Here is a 19,542-nt window from a genome sequence, read left to right on the forward strand (position 1 = left end):
AGCCAAAAGTTTCAGCTTCTCAATAGCAGCAATAATCCAGGACTTTAAACTTGTCACTTGGAAAGTGTCTGCAACACTCACATGCTCAGTGGGCTCTGAGCAGCTGTTGAGAAGCTAAGCTTAGAGGTCGTCACTAATTATCCAGCAGAAAATGAGGTTGGCCTTTAAGGGTAGGACTTCATGGGCGGTTTCGGCACGAAACAACGCGCTGCGCAAAAATGCAGGTGTCATGTCGGATGCGACGGCAATAAGGTTAGATATTGAAATGTAGGATCCGACGCGACACGACTGTCAGATGCAGACGCAGCGTGCAGCATCTGACAGTCTTGTCGCATCGGATCAACACTGCAACCATCTGACAATGCTATTACTTACCTTATTTCCGTCGCATCTGACTTGACGCCTGCGTTTTTGCGCAGCGTGTCGGATCGCGCCAAAACCGCCCATGGAGTGCTACCCTAATATAAGCTGATACTACAGGGCTGATTATTAAATTCTGATGCTAATTGCACTAGTTTCTGTGTAAAAATACACTGGCCCTTTAAGAACCTGCTGAATTGCTGTTTAAGTCATGGGAGACGTCCATTGATCAATTTGGAGTTGTTTGCAGCCTTCCTGACATACGAGTTTTTAAATGTCAATTTTAAGGACATTGTCCAGCACTGCCGACGGATTGGTTGGCCAGTGGGTGTGTACTTCAGAGAGCGTGTTTTTAACAGTAAAACAGTAAAAGTTACGTTTTAATTTATATGTTACTACTTTTCTAGTGTTACCACTTCCTGAACTGGCTTGCTTTGTGGCGAATGAACGGTCACTTATTACTATTGGTGTCCAGTTGTTTACCACGATTTTTTGGTTTTGAATTCACAGTTGTGTTACAAGCTTGCAGTGTAGTGGAACACATGTACTGAATTAAGCTCACCTATTCCTCATTTTACTTATTGCCATTAGTTGATTGACAGTCTATAAAGAAAATGTTGCTGTAAAATTTTGGAAGCAGTTTGTTTGTCTGCCAATGTGTTAATATTCCAGTATGTAAATGGTAAATAGTATCATCCATGTGTTTCCTGGTGATGGCTAGGAGACCATGGAAATTTGCACTCTAATTTAGAATTCCTTTGACTGCATTATATGGTCAATGATGAAGTTATCAACGTAACTGAGTAGACTACGTTGGGTATACTATTTTATTTTTACTACTTTTTCACAATAGTGAGTCTAAAAAAGGCATGTTGACTAACTAATTCTAAATTTTGTCTAGTGGATCTAGTTGATGAAGTTACTCTCAAAACTAAAACTAGGCTTAGCTAGACTACTTCCTCTGGAGCTATTCATGTATTTATTTTAATGCTACTAGGGCTTTTGTTTCTTTACATATACAGCTTACAGTATGTTAGTTCACACCATTCTAGCTTTTATTTACTAATAATGTTTTTGGAATTTATATGAATGTCTACAAATGTGGCAAGTCTGAATTATTTAGAGTTAAAACAACTGGTCAACGAGTTCTTGGCTAAAAGCCAATATATTTGATTTTTACATGACTCTTTACCCTGCATTTTTATAAACAGTGTTCCAAGCCTATAATTAGCAAATTACAATTCTTCAGCAGTGAAATATTTTCACATACAAATGAATAGACTTCCCATACACAACTCTACTAAAATTATTTTAGTTGTGCCAGTTGCCAGTTCTACCAGACAGTAATGTAAATGATTTATATAGAAAAGTATGCCTTCAATATGAAATTAGTATTGTTTGTTTAATAAATGTATGAAATGTTCTTTCTTTCCAGATGTTAATGAATGTATATTGAATCCACTACTATGTGCATTCCGTTGTATTAACACTTATGGGGCTTATGAATGCACATGTCCAGCAGGATATACGCTTAGGGAGGACCAGAAAATGTGCAAAGGTAAATAATGTCTATTCTAGATTAAGGTCTATTTATGAACATTTGGGAAGCTTTTAAGACCAGTATGCCTTTCCTTTTCTTCTGAATTCATTTTTCTTTTTAATTTAGATCTTGATGAATGCATAGAAGGTTTCCATGACTGTGAATCTCGAGGAATGGCTTGCAAAAACTTGATTGGAACCTTTATGTGTATTTGCCCACCTGGAATGGTACGAAGACCAGATGGAGAAGGGTGTATGGGTAAGGTCTTCATTTGCTCTGGGACAAAACCAAAACAGCTTGCTTTTAATACAGTATATATAGAAAAATACTGTACATCTATTGAAATAATCTAAGGTCCTTTATCCTTTGGTTATATGACTGAATTAATCGAAACAATTGAAGTATTGTACGGAAGTGATCAGCAATCACAATACAAACTCAGGCCTGTAAATAACTTAAAATATCTTAATGAATTCTCAGAAACAAACACATATTATATTATGATTGTTCTTATCAGTTGTTCAGCACATTTTCTAAAAAAACTATAACTGTTAAGATGATGAAGAATTAGGGATGCACCGAAACCCAGATTGCAGATTGCATATGCAAATTATAGGCGGGAAGGGAAATCATGTAACTTTTTGTCACAAAACATAGAAGTAAAAAATTTGCATATGCAAATAAGGATTCGGTTTGGTATTCAGCCGATTCTTTCATGAAGGATTCAGGGATTCGGCCGAATACCAAATAGTGGATTTGGTGCATCCCTATGAAGAAAATTGATCTGTCTCTAAAAAAAAAAGGTTTGAATATTTTATTACATATTCTATTTTTAGGTTCTTTATAGGAATATTTAGTTTATTATCATAAATATGCATTTAATTAAGTTTATTTAAAATGTTCTGTTTAGCACTTTAAAAAATTAATTCTGCAGATGAAAATGAATGCCGTACTAAATCTGGCATCTGTGAAAATGGGCGATGTGTCAATACCATTGGAAGCTATCGATGTGAATGCAATGAAGGATTTCAGTCTACTCCATCAGGAACAGAGTGTCTGGGTAACTATGTTGATTTTTTTTATGAAAATCACATAAAAAGATTGCTATTAGTAAGCATCCAAGGACATGGCCATAATAAAGTATGTGCAAGGGGCGATGGAAAAACACATGTCAAAAATGGCAACAATAATGTATCACGATAATAGAGTAACAGCAGAAGATTATAAGGATGAAATACATTTATGGTAGAAAGAAAGGTAATGTTGTAAAACTGCATACTTTTTATGGAAAGCCAGGGGGTAGTATCATTTTGTTTTCATCCACATTATGCTTCAAGGTGCTTAAAATGCAAGTTAGGTTAGGTCTGTCTTGGCAAGAGGACCTTTAAGAAAAAAAACAAGGTTTTCAGACCCTCCACACTGCTAGTAGTTGGGATATATCTGAATGCCTGCATGCTCAGGAAAATATGTTACAAAGAGATGTGCCGCATAGAAATAAAGTATGTCTAAGTTATGTATTAATACACAATGGCTTTTTTCTAATTTATATCACATGGACAACTATACCTCCTGCTGTTTAGGTTCAACTTACTTAGATAAGAAACAGTGGCTTGGTTTCATATCATTATCATGTTTGAATCATTCTTGGCAACAGTATAAGCTTGTTGCACAGCTTGCCAATAAAAGCAGTGACCTAGTTGCATGAAGAAAAACTTCAAAAGAACATTCACAGAACGGTGGCATTTGCAGCCATGTGGAAGTGCAGACAAGAGTACCTACATTTCATCAGTATGTGCTCCTCTCCATTGCATCCATTACATCCATTGGTGCAACGCAAGGACTACTCGTGAAAATTATTATGTTGAAAGCATTCAAAAAGTGTTTTACAAGCTCAAGCAAATTTATATTGAACACTGTGCTTTGCATTGCATTGTTGAGCAGTACTTCTGCTCATATTGCCTGTGATTAAGATAATGTCAGTTGTCTATGAGGCATCTGCATTTTCACATTACAAAAACTGAACAAAATGTTAAATGACAAATCAATGAAGCAACAGACACCATATTTTTGAGAAGGCATGGGTATGGCAAGCTGTGCAACTCTTTTCCTTAAAGCACAAAACAGCTTATACTGATGATGTGCAAAAGTAATTAGGATACAAATTAGGGGCTGTATGTCATATACAGTAGAAAGCAGGAGAGGTGCCAGCCTTATAAAGAATTGCATTACACATTGCATTTGATGAAGTCAAAGTAATGAAAATATCTCCATGTCAATCTATTAAAGTAATTCTGTATTAATTGGAATACTTTCTGGGAACACAGACATTTTTTTACAACATAAATACATGTCTGGAGAAGGCACAAATTTATATATATATATAGCCATGGTACCAGCGGGAGGTCATCAGCTGTAAGAGAGTAGAAGTGATTGCACTTCCATCATATTTAGAGCAATGGGTAATATATGTTAGAGATGTTTCACATAAAAGACAAAGATTTTGTATTTTATGTGCATCAAGTATCAGATCTTAGCAAATTGCATGTGTGGAGTAAGCATTCCAATTATTTTTTTATAAACAAATTGTTAAATATGAAATCTCTTTTATAATTTAACCTTTGCAATCAGCTGTTAAAAGTCTATAAGGCCGTCATAAAATCAATAACTTCGATACTTCAGTAGGTCCCAATTGGCATGGCGTGATAATATCTCTCTATGAATGTAAATGTAAAATATGTGAGATTTTGGTCCATGAAAAGATTCAAGAACTACAAACTTTTTTTTAGTTTAGGAGAATGTGTTGCTTCACTGGTATGTTGGTCTGTCATTTATGTAGCCATTGCTTTCAGGAAATGATACCATATTTTAATTCTTTGTCAACATTTATTTCCTGACTGAAAAGAGATGAAAATAGTAAAATGACAAAATTATTGCTACATAGATAATATCCGTGTTTCCCATAGATACTCGCCAGGGATTTTGCTTTTCTGAAGTTTTACAAACCATGTGCCAGATGTCTTCAAGCAGCCGAAACCATGTCACAAAGTCTGAATGTTGCTGTAATGGAGGAAGAGGCTGGGGCAACCAGTGTGAGATCTGCCCTTTTCCAGGCACTGCTCAGTACAAAAAGATGTGCCCACATGGCCCAGGATACACAACTGATGGAAAGGGTATGGCAAGATACAGATAAGAAGTCTCATGAGTGTGAAGGGGAGTAACAGTGGTTGAGACTCAAAACAAGACAATGCAAGGGAGGTCAATGTAAATATCAGGGCAGTCAACATACTGTATATGGGAAAGATAATAAACAAACACTATTCGCTGTGTTTTCCGATAATGGTCAAGGAGATTGTTGTTGTTTAAATTGTAGGCTATAGCTCATTCTTATGCACCATCAATAATCTCCTTTACTGCTTCTGCCAAAGATTTGCTAGACGAGCTGCACTGGTATTGTGGAGGTATTTATTATAATTATGGTTCTCTTTTCAGTTGAAAATCAGCTAACAGTATACTTTATAGAGTTATAGAAATTTTATCAGATATGATCAGGTCAGAGAACACCAGCCCTAGAAAGCAGGTGTAGCACTGGAATTTACCTTGTTTGTTGTTACAGGAATGTCACTGAACTATACGTAATGCTTTGTTACAGGAAATAACTTCCATCCATCTTTACTCCATTAATAAATAACACCACTTTGATTTCAATTATATTAGCTATCTTTGCGAAGTGAAAGTATTCAGCAAGTGTAGAATTAAAATAATAGCAAGTTGTTCAGTCTACTTTGTATAGTAGTTTCTCTTGTAGTTACAATCTTAAAGCTACCTTGTCTGCTGCTCTCATAATATTATTCTTATTAATATTTGGATAGAGAATTTGTTAAAGGATAGATTATAAAGAGTGGTGGTAAATGGAACATTTTCTAATTGGACCAGTTGTTGGAGTACCGCAGGGCTCTGTACTAGGTCCCTTGATTTTCAACTTGTTTATTAATGACCTGGAGGTGGCCATTGAAAGTACTGTTTCTATTTTTGCAGATGATACTAAATTGTGCAGAACTATAGGTTCCATGCAGGATGCTGCCACTTTGCAGAGGGATTTGTCTAAGTTGGAAAACTGGGCAGCAAACTGGAAAATGAGGTTCAATGTTGATAAATACAAAGTTATGCACTTTGGCAAAATAATATAAATGCAAGTTATACGCTAAATTGAAGTGTGTTAGGAGTTTCCTTAATTGAGAAGGATCTGCGGTTCTTTTTTTCCATGAAATGGATCACCACACCAGAGGAGATGAGAAGAATAAATTACATTTGAAGCAACGTAGGTGGTTCTTCACAGTGAGGACAGTGAGGTTGTGGAATGCACTGCCGGTTGATGATGTGATGGCTGATTCAGTTAATTCCTTTAAGAGTGGATTTCTTGGACAAGCATAATATCAAAGGCTATTGTAATACTAAAATCTTCAATTAGTATAGAACTTAACTATGCAAATGTACATCTCTGTATTTGTGGTTATACTGATGGCATATACTGTATGTGGGTGCACCTAATTATCAACATCTTTATGTGCAGATATTGATGAATGCAAAGTGATGCCAAATCTCTGTCTAAATGGGCAATGTATCAACAACATTGGCTCTTATAGATGCTTCTGCAACCCTGGCTACACAACTGACATCGGGGGTAAAGCGTGCGTTGGTAAGATAATATATTCTTATCTTATAGTTCTTTTATAAATAGTCATTGAATACATACAAATAGAGTGAAAGTAATAAAGGCAATAGATCGGGTGACAATCCATTAGCACAAATGTTCAGTGTGTAATCTAATAGTTGTTTTGTTGTCCTATATATATATTGTTTATCTCCCACTTGGGCATGAATAAAAAATATGCTTTCAACATGATATTTTTAAACTGGTGTAAAAAAGACAGTTTTCCCATTCAACTGGCCAGTGGTCTTAGCTTCTCTAATAAATGAATGCTGACTTGGCCTATTCCACATGTGGGGAAGAAAGGCTGGGCACATGGTAAATGTGCTGTACTATTGACTAACATATCTGAATACTGCATTATGTGACGAAATGCATCAACATCAAATACATTATTTCATCTGCATTTATCATGGATCAATCATATAAAAATAGTTCTTCCGTTCAAGGTGCGGTCATACCCAGCAAATTCTGAATGCTTAGGGGCAGATTTATCGAGGGTCGAATTGAAAAATCAAATTTTTAAATTCGATTTCAAGCTATTTGCGTACTTCGACTAGGGAATAGTCCAAATTCAATTCGAATTTGAAAGAAATTTGAAAATTTGAATATCTTAATTTATCATGTACTGTCTCATGTTCTCATTTATCATGTACTGTATCATGTTTGTCTTCAACTATTCGCCATCTTAAACCTGCCGAATTACTGTTTTAGCCTATGCGGGACCTTTGGAGTCAATTGGTGGACTTTGAAAAATCTAAGTTTTTTTTAAAATACTTGGAATTAAAATTTGATCGAATACGATTCCTTCGATTTCTAACGATCGAATACAGCCTATTCACCCGCAAAAAAAGAACTTCGATTTTTTAAAATTAATTTTGGTTGGTCTTTTTTTTCTAATTTCGAAGTTATGGGAGTTCAAAACAACTCCCATTACTTCGAAATTCGACCCTTGATAAATCTGCCCCTTAATGTTGGATCTTGTATATAGTAGCATTATAACAGGCGTTAGAAAAAGAATTCATTATAGTATCATTGTATCTAATGTTATTTGAATCTATTTTCACACAGATCTCGATGAATGCTCACAATCTCCCAAGCCCTGCGACTTCATCTGTAAGAATACAGAGGGCAGCTACCACTGTTCTTGTCCACGAGGTTATATTTTGCAAGAGGATGGAAAAAGCTGTAAAGGTAATTAGAGTCACTCATTAGCTATATTTTTAGTTTTGCCACTTTTAGACCAAGAAACCTTGATCATCTGTACTTTGAGGCTTAATAAGTCATACAGCTGACAACAAACCTTAGCCTCTGCTATTGTCCATTATTCATTCGTTCCCATTCATTCATTATTGATGCAGAATTAACTCCAGTAAATGTATCAATATTGCAGTACTCATCTCAAAAAAAGCTTTATTAGTATTTACTCACTATTATTCCAACAAATTTGCTTCCTTGTGGACCTTTATGGGTTACTTAGGTCTAATGAACATGAGTTTTATATTCCTAGCACTTAGGAAATATGTCCAAAATGTCCAATCCCCAGACTGTACGCATCTGTTACATAGAGTAAAAGCTAACAAAAGTCACTGTTCTGTTCTGCTGGATACAAAGATGGATAATCAAATACAGTGGTCCCCAACCAGTAGCTTGTAAGCAACATGTTGCTCTCCATCCCCTTGAATATTGCTCCCAGTGGTCTCAAAGCAGGTGATTATATTTGAATTCCAGGCTTGGAAGCAAGTTTTTATTGCATAAAAACTAAGTATAGTGCCAAGTAGAGCCTCCTGTAGGCTGTCAGTCCACATAGGGGCTACCAAATAGCCAATCACAGCCCTTATTTGGCACCCAAGGGACTTTTTATGCTTGTGTTGCTCCCCAATTATTTTTACATTTGAATGTGGCTTACGGGTAAAAAAGGTTGGGGATCTCTAAAATGAAAAAAGTTACATCACATAGCTATACTTTTAAATGTAAACTGTTCTAAAATCCCAAATCATAGTGTTTTACAAAATGGGGTTATGTCCGTGGTCACACTCAGGATATAAAATTAGAAACACTTTGGATGCACAGTCTGGTAGTTTTAAAACGTCTGCACAAATTCTAGACAAAAACACATTCTAATACATATACACCTGTTTGTGGCTGAAACAGAAAGAGAATCCATGTGTTTGAAAAACTGCTGAACTGAAGTCTATTGTTTCTTTTAGATCTGGATGAATGTCAAACCAAACAGCATAACTGCCAGTTCCTCTGTGTCAACACCATTGGAGGTTTTACTTGTAAATGTCCCCCGGGTTTTACACAACATCACACTGCTTGCATCGGTGAGAACAACTCAGATTAACATGTACAATACACAACATCTGTAAAGACAGTTGCCTGTCCCGATGTAAATATGTGCACTGTTTCATTGGTCTAATTTTAGAACTAAAGTTACATATGTTTGATCTTCTAAAGGCAAAATATATCATTGTATATAACCCATTATCCAAGAAGGCTCCGGATTACAGGAAGGAAGTGTTTTAATTTTTTTTTTAATGACTTCCTTTTTCTCTGGAAAAATAAAACACAATGTTGTACTAGATGGTAACTAAATTGCATGAATTCTATTGGGATTTAATGTTTAAATTATTTTAATTGACTTATGATATGTTGATCCAAATTAAGGATCGCCTATTTCGGAAAGGTCCCAGGTCCCAAGCATTCCAGATAATAGATCCTATACATGTAGTGCTGTTTTGCATTAACATTCTATACATCCAACCTAACAATACAACTCTTTAATTATTTCAATGTTTTTGACATGTAGGGGCAGATTTATCAAGGGTTAAAAACCCTCGAATTCGACCCTCAAAGTAAAATCCATCGAATTCGAAGGATTTTAGCGCAAAAGCTGCGATCGAATAAAAATCTAATGATTCGAACGATTTTTAACGATCGATCGAATGATTTTTATTCGATCAAAAAAAAACTTAGAAAAGTGCTCTGGAAGGTCCTCATAGGCTAATATTGCACTTCGGTAGGTTTAAAGTGGCGAAGTATGAAGTCGAAGTTTTTTTAAAGAGACAGTACTTCGATTATCGACTGGTCGAATAGTCAAACGATTTTTACTTCGAATTGTTCCAATCATTCGATTTGATCAAATTTGATCAAATTTGACCAATTCGATGGTCGAAGTACACAAAATATTACTTTGAAATTCGAATATTTTTTTATTCAAGTTATTCACTCGAGCTTAGTAGATCTGCCCAGTATAGTCTTGCTATATGACACAAGTTCGATCTTGGAATCCTACAGGATTTCCAGAAACTTGAACTTTGAAGGAATTGACCTAACTGGTTTGCTCAGATAAGTATCAGTCAAATCAGCCTTTAAAGGAAAACTATACCCCCAAAGTGAATACTTAAATAACAGTTTATCTTATTAAGTGACATATTAAAAAATCTTACCAAACTGAAATATATATGTAAGTAAATATTGCCCTTTTACATCTCTGTTCTGCCTCAGAGATCACCTGACCAGAAATACTGCAGCTCTAACTGCAATGGAAAGAAGTGTGGAAGCAAAAGACAGAATTTTGCCCTAACATGTATGGTTAGTTTGGGTACACCATGAATCCTAGGATCCCTTATTTCTTAATGGCAATTTTCTATTTAGGATTACCCAATAGCACATACTACTAAAAAGCATATTTTTTAGTAGGTTTTACATATCAGCTGTTTTATGCAATATATGTTTATAGAGACTTGTTTAGTGGGTATAGTTTTCCTTTCATAGAACAACATATTCTAGAATGAATTGAATCTAGAGTAGGGATGGGCGAATTTTTTCACCTTGTTTCGCCGCAAAAATGACGCCCATAGACTTGTATGGCGGCGTGCGTCAAAAAAAATGTTTTTTTTGACGCCCACAGACTTTAATGGGTGTCGGCGACATTTTGCCAGCGGCAAATTTTTGGCGAAACGAAATGGGTCAAATTCGCCCATCCCTAATCTAGAGTATTCTAGAGGATTAAATCAATATCAATGTTGTTTTTCAGGGCTATCAATACATTAAATTGATCCATAAGAACTAGATTTGATTGTTATGATTCAAGTATTCTATCATGAAAATGAAGTAAATCAGGCGTATAATAATTGATGACACACAAAGATCAGAAGACAGGCCTAGTCAAGACTATGACAGTAATTTTGCTTGGTGTATGTCAAGCCAACCAACTCAGAGTAGTACATTCAGGGACAGATTTATCAAGGGTCGAATTTGAAAAACTTTGAAATCTGAATTCAAAAAGACCGAACGAAATGAACGTTTTTTTTTTTTGCCAAATAAGTCCATTTCCAGTGGAATTCAAATCGTATGAATCGAAGTAATAGCGCATTCGATCGAATTCAATTCAACTTTTTTCGAAAAAACCTTTTGACTCCAAATAGGCGCTAGGAGGTCCCGCATAGGCTAAAACAGCAATTCAGCAGGTTTCAGATGGCAAATGGTCAAAGTCAAATTTTTAAAGAGATGGTACATGATACATTTCGAAATTCAAATGGAACCAAATAGAATTTTGACTATTGCCTAGTCGAAGCACACAAAAATTAGCTTGAAATTACATTTTTTTTCATTAGAATTTTCACTTTGACCTTTGATAAATCTGCCCCTTAGTTTGCTAGTATATACTCCAATCATAATAATATTGTTACTAACCTTAATATATTTTAGACAACAATGAGTGTGGCTCACAGGCTAATTTATGTGGACTTAAAGGAGTTTGTCAGAATTCGCCTGGCAGTTTTACTTGCGAGTGCCAAAGAGGATATTCGCTGGATTCGACTGGAATGAATTGTGAAGGTAAATGTTATATGATGTGTTCCATTTTCTTTGCAAGCAGATGTTTTAATATTTTTGAATGCATTAAAGGGTGGATATTATATTTGTTGCTAACAAACAAAAAATTGTGTCTAAAATAACAAGATAAAAATAAGTGTACATAAAGATGTGTCACACTCTTTATATTATTTACAGTTTGGTCATTTTCCTATGCACCTAATTGTAAATGATATCCTTATAAATACTGCATTTTAATGCCAGGTTCCAAAATGGATGCTTGTGCTAAGAACATAGTTTTATTGTGGACAGAACCTTTACAGAACAAGGACATCCCTGCAACTGTACCTGAAAATTGAGAAACTTGCTCTGCTAAACACCCACCAAAATTCTTGTGATTACTTGGCGTTCCGAGTATCCAAAGATATGTTTTATTGCTAGTCGGAAACCAGTTGTATGTTTGGATCTATTCCAATTTTTTGTTTATCATTTAAGCTGTTAGCACATGCTCTAGCATATAACTTTTCTTAATTCTTGCAGTACATTATGCCATACTATAAGGCTAAAATGTTTCTTTTTAACTATATGTATTTCACTTACTAGTGATGAGAGGTTTGGTGTTACTATATATATATTCAGTTTACATATTTCAGATGATATAACAAATATAATATATGCAATATTTAGGGCTACTATTATGCAATCATTTGTTTAGAAAAGTAACCACATTTTGAATACTATCTTGTGTATTTCTCTTGTTGTAGACGTTGATGAGTGTGTTGGGACTCACAGATGTCAACATGGTTGTCAGAATATCAATGGCGGATACAGGTGTAGCTGCCCCCAGGGGTTTATTCAGCATTACCAGTGGAATCAATGTGTTGGTAAGCTGTTTAAAGACAAATTGGTATTGTTGGCATGCCCAGATCTCAGTTCCCACTCTTGCATAAATGCATCTAAGGGAAACAAAAATTGTTTTTTTAATTTAAAGTAAAATAAAATCAATACAGAGCTGTTTGGAGAATGAGATTTATTTCACTTTAAGAGGCAGATTTATCAAACGTCGAGTTGAATTTTCGAATGAAAAAAAATGAGAATTTTGAGCTATTTTTTGTATACTTTGACTAGGAAATAGGCCAAATTCGATTAGAATTTTGAAAAATCAAAGTTTTTTTTGAGAAAAACTTTGAATCGAATTCGATCAAAATGCTTCTGTGATGTTAGGGTCTCTTGTTTGTATAATAGTTACTCAACACATCAAGGAAGTGGCCCACGTGCACCACCCTGATCCCTCAGCACGGGGGGGCGGATAAACCGACGAACCAATATGGAGCAGGCACTCAAAAAGGCAAAACTTCCACCAGGCAAATGTTCAAAAGTGAAGAGTTTATTGTGTCCACAGCCTGACGCGTTTCGTGTCCCAAACACATAGGCTGAATTCGATCAAATGCGATATTCCTTCGATTTGTACAATACGAATTCAGCTGAATACGGATCTATTCGATCAAAAACTGACCTATTCGACCAAAAAAACTTAATTTTGGGTGGTCTTTTTGAATTCGAATTTTGAGTTTTTTTCAATTCGAAATTTGACCCTTGATAAATATGTCATTAATTAGTCGGTGTATCCTCAATCAAGCCAGAGAGACTTGCCCCAGTTCCACAGGCAGTCAACATGCAAAAAAGATATGTGTCCCGAGGCTTTTCATTAGTAAAAACAAATAATTTATTTATATTCACATTAAAAAATTAGATACATACTGACCCCACATGACCCACCTGAATGTGAATCCAGGTGGGCCATGTGGGGTCAGTATGTACCTTGATAAATATGCCCTTAAATGTTTTTTAGCATAATAATAATTAGAGGCACAGGCTCTTTAGTGGAAAAGCACAGCAATTCCTCCAAATTAGAATAAATATTGGGAAATGCTATTGAACTTTAAAACTTTTCATTTTAAAATTTTAATTTATGGTTTGTATGAAATTTGAATTATAATATAGATTAATAGATCTTGTAAGGTAAAATATATTTGTAAGGACAATGCTATTAAGAATGTAGGCAGATGAGAAGATGTTACTCTTATACTCAGTTTTGTTTTATTTCCCAAGTAAGCAGTGTTAGGAATCCACTGTAGAAGGCAATAAAAAAATGTTGTGTACGACTGGCTTTCAGTGCAGTCTAATAGCCTTTATGTGACCTTAGTTTCATAGTAAGAAATGATGAGATGAGAGTTTAATAAGAGCAGAGCAGTTTGCCTAAAGTGTGGATTACATTTCTTCCTGGCAACAGCTTCAAAGGCTGAAAGCTGTGAATTGTACATGTCTGGAGAGTGGGCTTTTTTTTTTGTTAGCTACAAAAGCATCAATAACAAAGTACAAAAGAACCATGGTGCCCAAAATATTTCCAGACAAGTCAGAGATCTTTAATGTTGTAAGTTCATGTTCCCTAGCAAAGAGGAAATGAATCATCCATTAATTATGCCAGGGCAGCCCAAAACAAATCTTCAAAGGACCGATCTGCCAGAGCTAAAGGATTTCTGTAATATACCACTAATTAGCAATTTAATTTGCTTCATCATGAGACAATATTCCATTTTGGGACTCCATGCAAGGGGTAAACATCTTTCAGTATCACAGCTGCTTCAGAACCCTGAGTCTCAGAATTGTTGAGTGACTTGCACTGGTATCGTAACTGAATACTTTATAAATTAATGTAGGGGGTACTTTATCTACTATATAAAGGCAACTAATATATAGTGAATAAAGTACCCCCTCTTGTAAAATATAAGGATATTAAAAGTTACCGAGGAGTTTCATGACCATATAAAAACACGAGGCCGAAGGCCGAGTGTTTTTATACAGGTCATGGAACTCCGAGGTAACTTTTAATATCCTCATATTTTACAACTGGGGGTACTTTATTTATTATAATACACAAATTTCAGTGAGCCATGTGACAGAAATGACATCACTACTCACCGTTTATAACTGATGACATCACTAGTCACTGTTTATAAGGATATAATTTACAAGATATTCATGGCTTTTGTGTATTATAAAGATATTATAAGTCAACAAGGAGTTACGTGACCATTGTAATCATTATTATACAGTTACATTATATATATATAATACATCATATATCCTATACTGTTCAGTTAAATGTATACAGGTTAGACAAGAGCTTTCTCTCTTTGCTGCAGAAAAATGGCTGGATGTGGCATAGGGTAAGATTTTCCAGCACTTTTTTTTTACAAAATAATAATTGCTTTTAGACAAGTGTCAGGCAGTGGGCAAGGTGAAAAAGTTCTAGAATAGATCACTATAAGTTATAAACGGCATTTATAATGACACAGGAGCAAGCTATTTATAAGAATATAATTTACAGTTTGGTCTCATAGAGAAATGACCAAAGTGTAGATTATAACTCCATAGATGTTAAAGTTGCCCATGTTTATGGGATTTGGGTGAGCATTTACACTACAGTTGATAAATAAAGCAGGTCCTAGTCTTCTGATACTACACAACCCAGATGTTGTTTTATATTCTGGTATGTACAGTCACACTTAGGGAAATTGAGGAATGACATAATTCTTCATAAAAATGGGCCTTTTCCCTGAATTTAAAAACAATAGCAGGACATATACAACACTTGAAGTAATGATGTTGATATTTTTATTTTTCCTTAACTAGTATTATTGTGCTTTTTCCACAGATGAAAATGAATGTACTACCCCAAACACATGTGGTTCTGCTTCTTGCTTCAACACATTAGGCAGCTACAAATGTGCTTGTCCACCTGGATTTACCTTTGACCAGTTTTCCTCTGCATGTCATGATGTCAATGAATGCTCAAGTTCAAAGAATCCGTGCAATTATGGCTGTTCTAACACTGAAGGAGGTTATCTCTGTGGATGTCCTCCTGGATACTACAGAGTTGGGCAAGGGTAAGCATGATACACAGATAAAGTACCAGAAGATATGATGGTGCACACGCCGTCTAGGTCAACATTTTATACTATAGGTGATGGAATAGGCTTTCTTTGGCAAAAGTTTTACTAAATATAGTCTATATGCTTCTTGCTCTAAAGCAGGGATTCCTGAACCATGGGAATAATCATATATGGTGATGACTACTCAGTAGATGGGGGAAGCCTGAGAATCAATCGAAATGAGATCTGGTATACATGCTAAAAACTATTCTGGATACTTCTGTAAGATTACTCTATTTTTGCAGATATCAAATCTAAACAAATACTTGACCCCCAAAAGGGAGCCTGAAAATAAAGAAAAGTATTTAAATCATTAAAACCAGACATCCACTGACTATAGACTTTTTCTGAAGTATAGTGGGTTTTTTTACCAAAAGTAGGAATGAAAGTATCTTTATTAACCAGCCTGTTGCTTCATGTGTATTTATAACAACTTTATTTGTTTGTTTGTAGGCATTGTGTGTCAGGAATAGGCTTTAACAGAGGCCAGTATCTGTCAGTTGGCAAAGAAAATGGCGAGGATGATGCGTTGTCCCCAGAAGGTTGTTATGAATGTCAGGTCAATGGCTACACAAAGAAAACTGGAAGAATCAAAAGAGATGCTAAAGATCAAGAACTTAAAAGAAGTGCTAATAATACAGAGCTTCCAATGGTAGGTGATTCAGATTCATAAAGCATGTTTTTTATTATTATTGATTTAGCAAGTACCCCATAAGGCCCCCATACACGGGCCGATAAAAGCTCAACACCTTATTGGCTGTGTGTGGGGCCATCAGCCAGATCTCAATAGAGCAGGTTAAAAAATCCTGTTGGATCACGGCCGCGTACCGTCCATATCGGATCCATTCTGATCCGATCATTGGGACCTAGGTCTCACGATCGGATCAGCCCTATATCGCCCACTTCAATGTGGACATATTGGGGAGAGATCCGCTCATTTGGCGATATCACCAAATGAACGAATCTCTATGTCTATGGCCACCTATAGATGAGCACTAAGTAAATTTTAACACAGTGCTACCGTTTTAGGGGGCAATTATGGAATCGGGATTTATAGTTTACCACCATAGCTATATTAAAATCATAGTCAGAAGTTGGTAGGTATTACTAAAAAGGATAAATATTACAGAGTTTTGATAATTCATTTTGAGTTAAGAGAATCGTCGATATTTAATATATAATGTATTTTATAGACATGTTTAGTATATAATCATATGGGGTTATTTCTACCATCACAAGATTCCCATGCCCTTATATCCCGTCTCTCTCTGTGCAGCATGGGCAAATAAGCCTGAAGAGCCTAGATATGGATTTGCCGCTCAAAATGGCGCTAAACATTTCTTATCTAAACTCAAAGAAGCACATTCTGGAACTTCTGCCAGCCATCCAACCGCTCACTAACCACGTACGATACGTTATTACTCAAGGCAATACTAACATGTTCCGCCTAAACCAGAGGGATGGACTAAGCTACCTCCATGCATCACAAAAGATATTGCCAGGAACTTACACACTGGAAATCTCTAGCATTCCACTTTACAAGAGAAATGACATCATTGAACTAGAACAAAAACATGAAGAAAACTACCTCCTTGGAGAACTTGGGGAATCTCTAAATATAAGACTTCAAATAGAGTTGTTTTAAGTATCAAACTCAGAGCAGATCCATCACATCCATCCCTTATTTATCCACCTCAGCATGTCTATTTTTTGAAAGCTTTATGGCAGTGACTTCTTTTAATGGAACTTGAGTTTTAACATGACCTACGCAAACTCACTTGAAAGAAGGAGAAAGTAGAGGTTCCTGTGCCAAAATGTTTCTACACAAATATCAGGCATGAAAACTGTACTGTACAAATTGTTACAATTTATAATTTTAATGAGACAGCTCGCAGTGGTAGCCTGGGTTACTCTTTGTGAGGAATGAATATATCACAAAATGTGATTTATTTTTAGATGTTATAGCCATTGTTGTCTGGCTATTTAAAAAAACTTCTTGATGACTAAGTCTGTTTTATGGGGCCGATTTTCTAAAATTCGGATTTCTATTTTTTCACAAATCATATTTTTTTTCTCTACAAATTTGTGTTTTTTTAGTCTAAAACTCTACAAATTCAAGATTTATTAAGCGTAAAAACCATATAAAAGTTGAATACAAAAGCTGTCGAGGTCCAATAGAAGTCAGTAGGAGCTGCGCTCATCCTATTGGACGACTTTTAGGGGCAGATTTACATAGGGTTGAATATCGAGGGTTAATTAACCCTCGATATTCGACTGCCAAATTTAAATCCTTCGACTTCGAATATCGAAGTCGAAGGATTTACCGCAAATCGTTCGATTCGAAGGATTTTAATCCATCGATCGAATGATTTTTCTTCGACCTAAAAATTGATAGAAAGCCTATGGGGACCTTCCCCATAGGCTAACATGGCACCTCGGTAGGTTTTAGGTGGCGAAGTAGGGGGTCGAAGTTTTTTTTAAAGAGACAGTACTTCGACTATCGAATGGTCGAATAGTCGACTGATTTTTTGTTCGAATCGTTCGAGTCGAAGGTCGAAGTAGCCATTTCGATGGTTGAAGTAGCCATAAAAAATCATTCGAAATTCAAAGTTTTTTTTATTCTATTCCTTCACTCGAGCTAAGTAAATGGGCCCCTTATCAATTTGGACTTTTACAGGTTTTTGGATTTTTTTTCACTAGTAATTGTCCTACAAAAATTTTTTGTATTTTTTAGCACACTGTTCAACATTTTTTTCAGTTCACACTTTTTACATTCTGATCTTTTAATAACTTTTGTGGCATTTGTGGTTTTAGAGAAATAGAGTTTAATTCAAGAACCTCTGAAACCATTAAATCCACTAAAATTTGACCTTTGATAAATAGGCCTTTAAGTGTGGGACTTGGGTACTGCATCAGCTGGATGGTTATGCTTCGGGCACTGCACATTAAGGCCTCTTGCAAACTTCTTTGGGCCCAGTCAGTCCAACCAGTTGGATCAATATGGCATTCACACACTATGAGAAGCCTAATTATCATATATTCAGGCCAGAATAGTTAATCTAATGAAACTGGATCTCAATAAAGCAGATTTTCCTGCTTGAGGCTTAAATCTGAAGTCTACACAAGAATGCAGAAACACAGTTTACAAAGCTTAATGGCAAAGAAATATTTTAGTTACATTGCTCAGCCCTCAGACAAGGCCAGTTATCATTCCAAAGTGTCTAAGACTGGAAAATATAACTGTAAAAACTTGTCTTGTACTGGAATCTAAATTTAATTTTGAAAAAAGGAAACTCATGTACTTTAGGCTTCTGGAGTCAAGATATTCAAATCCTACTATAGAACAACATCCACACATTGTTTATGTGATTCGCTAGACTGCAACTTACTAGATTATTTTGCTATTGTCCCATATACAGTGTAAATGTTTATTTATTTGCTGCAGTAATATATAGAGTACATAGTTAAATATTAAGAAAAGAAGGTGGGGAGACGTGTCGTGTACTGGGATGTTATGCTTGAGCCATTTCACACACTTTGGTGGTCTGCACTGTTTGTTACTGAGAAGCATGGGAAACAACAAGATAGCTTGAGATATCTTGAGCTTAGGTAACAACTAATTGTAATAGGAAATGTATATGGATAAATATTAAAGACCATGCACTGGCCTTATTCTGTGTATTTTCCAGGATTTGACATTGAGGGGGTTATTTATCAAGGTCCGAGTATTTCTAACATAAAAATCTGATCAACTCCGACTGCCCGAATGTACCCTATTTATCATTAAAAGTCATTTTCGTACTTTCATACTTTTCTGCAAATACTATGAATTTTTCTGAGTTTTCAGACTTTTGGTCCAAAATCCCCGAAATTTTTGGATACCAGTAAGGACAGCAGCGCAGACACAGGGACCTTCCCCATTGACTTATACAGAACCTCAAGAGCTTTGAGATGCCATATTTTCATAGATTTATAAAGGGCATGTAAAGCCAAAAAAATAAAATCCCATTTTTACTTTCTTTAATGAAAAAGAAATCTATCTCCAAATTACTTTAATTAAAAAATGTGTACCGTTTTTATAAGAAATCTGACTGTATGCAGTGAAATTCTCCCTTCAT

General features: G+C 35.5%; 1 protein-coding gene across 1 annotated transcript in view; it reads left to right on the forward strand.

The window, feature by feature from the left end:
* The window catches only part of fbn2.S (fibrillin 2 (congenital contractural arachnodactyly) S homeolog), a 135,597-nt gene extending 117,895 nt beyond the window's left edge, over positions 1-17,702 (forward strand). The window contains exons 54-65 of the mRNA XM_041580411.1: positions 1,796-1,918; positions 2,027-2,158; positions 2,835-2,960; positions 4,864-5,070; positions 6,471-6,596; positions 7,680-7,802; positions 8,819-8,935; positions 11,325-11,453; positions 12,194-12,313; positions 15,148-15,379; positions 15,878-16,076; positions 16,701-17,702. Coding sequence (XP_041436345.1) covers positions 1,796-1,918; positions 2,027-2,158; positions 2,835-2,960; positions 4,864-5,070; positions 6,471-6,596; positions 7,680-7,802; positions 8,819-8,935; positions 11,325-11,453; positions 12,194-12,313; positions 15,148-15,379; positions 15,878-16,076; positions 16,701-17,069 — 2,003 coding nt within the window. The 3' untranslated portion in view covers positions 17,070-17,702. The remainder of the gene's footprint in view (positions 1-1,795; positions 1,919-2,026; positions 2,159-2,834; positions 2,961-4,863; positions 5,071-6,470; positions 6,597-7,679; positions 7,803-8,818; positions 8,936-11,324; positions 11,454-12,193; positions 12,314-15,147; positions 15,380-15,877; positions 16,077-16,700) is intronic.
* The last annotated feature ends 1,840 nt before the right edge of the window (positions 17,703-19,542 follow it).

Source organism: Xenopus laevis, chromosome 1S (genome assembly GCF_017654675.1).
Source record: "Xenopus laevis strain J_2021 chromosome 1S, Xenopus_laevis_v10.1, whole genome shotgun sequence".
Lineage (NCBI taxonomy): Eukaryota > Metazoa > Chordata > Amphibia > Anura > Pipidae > Xenopus > Xenopus laevis.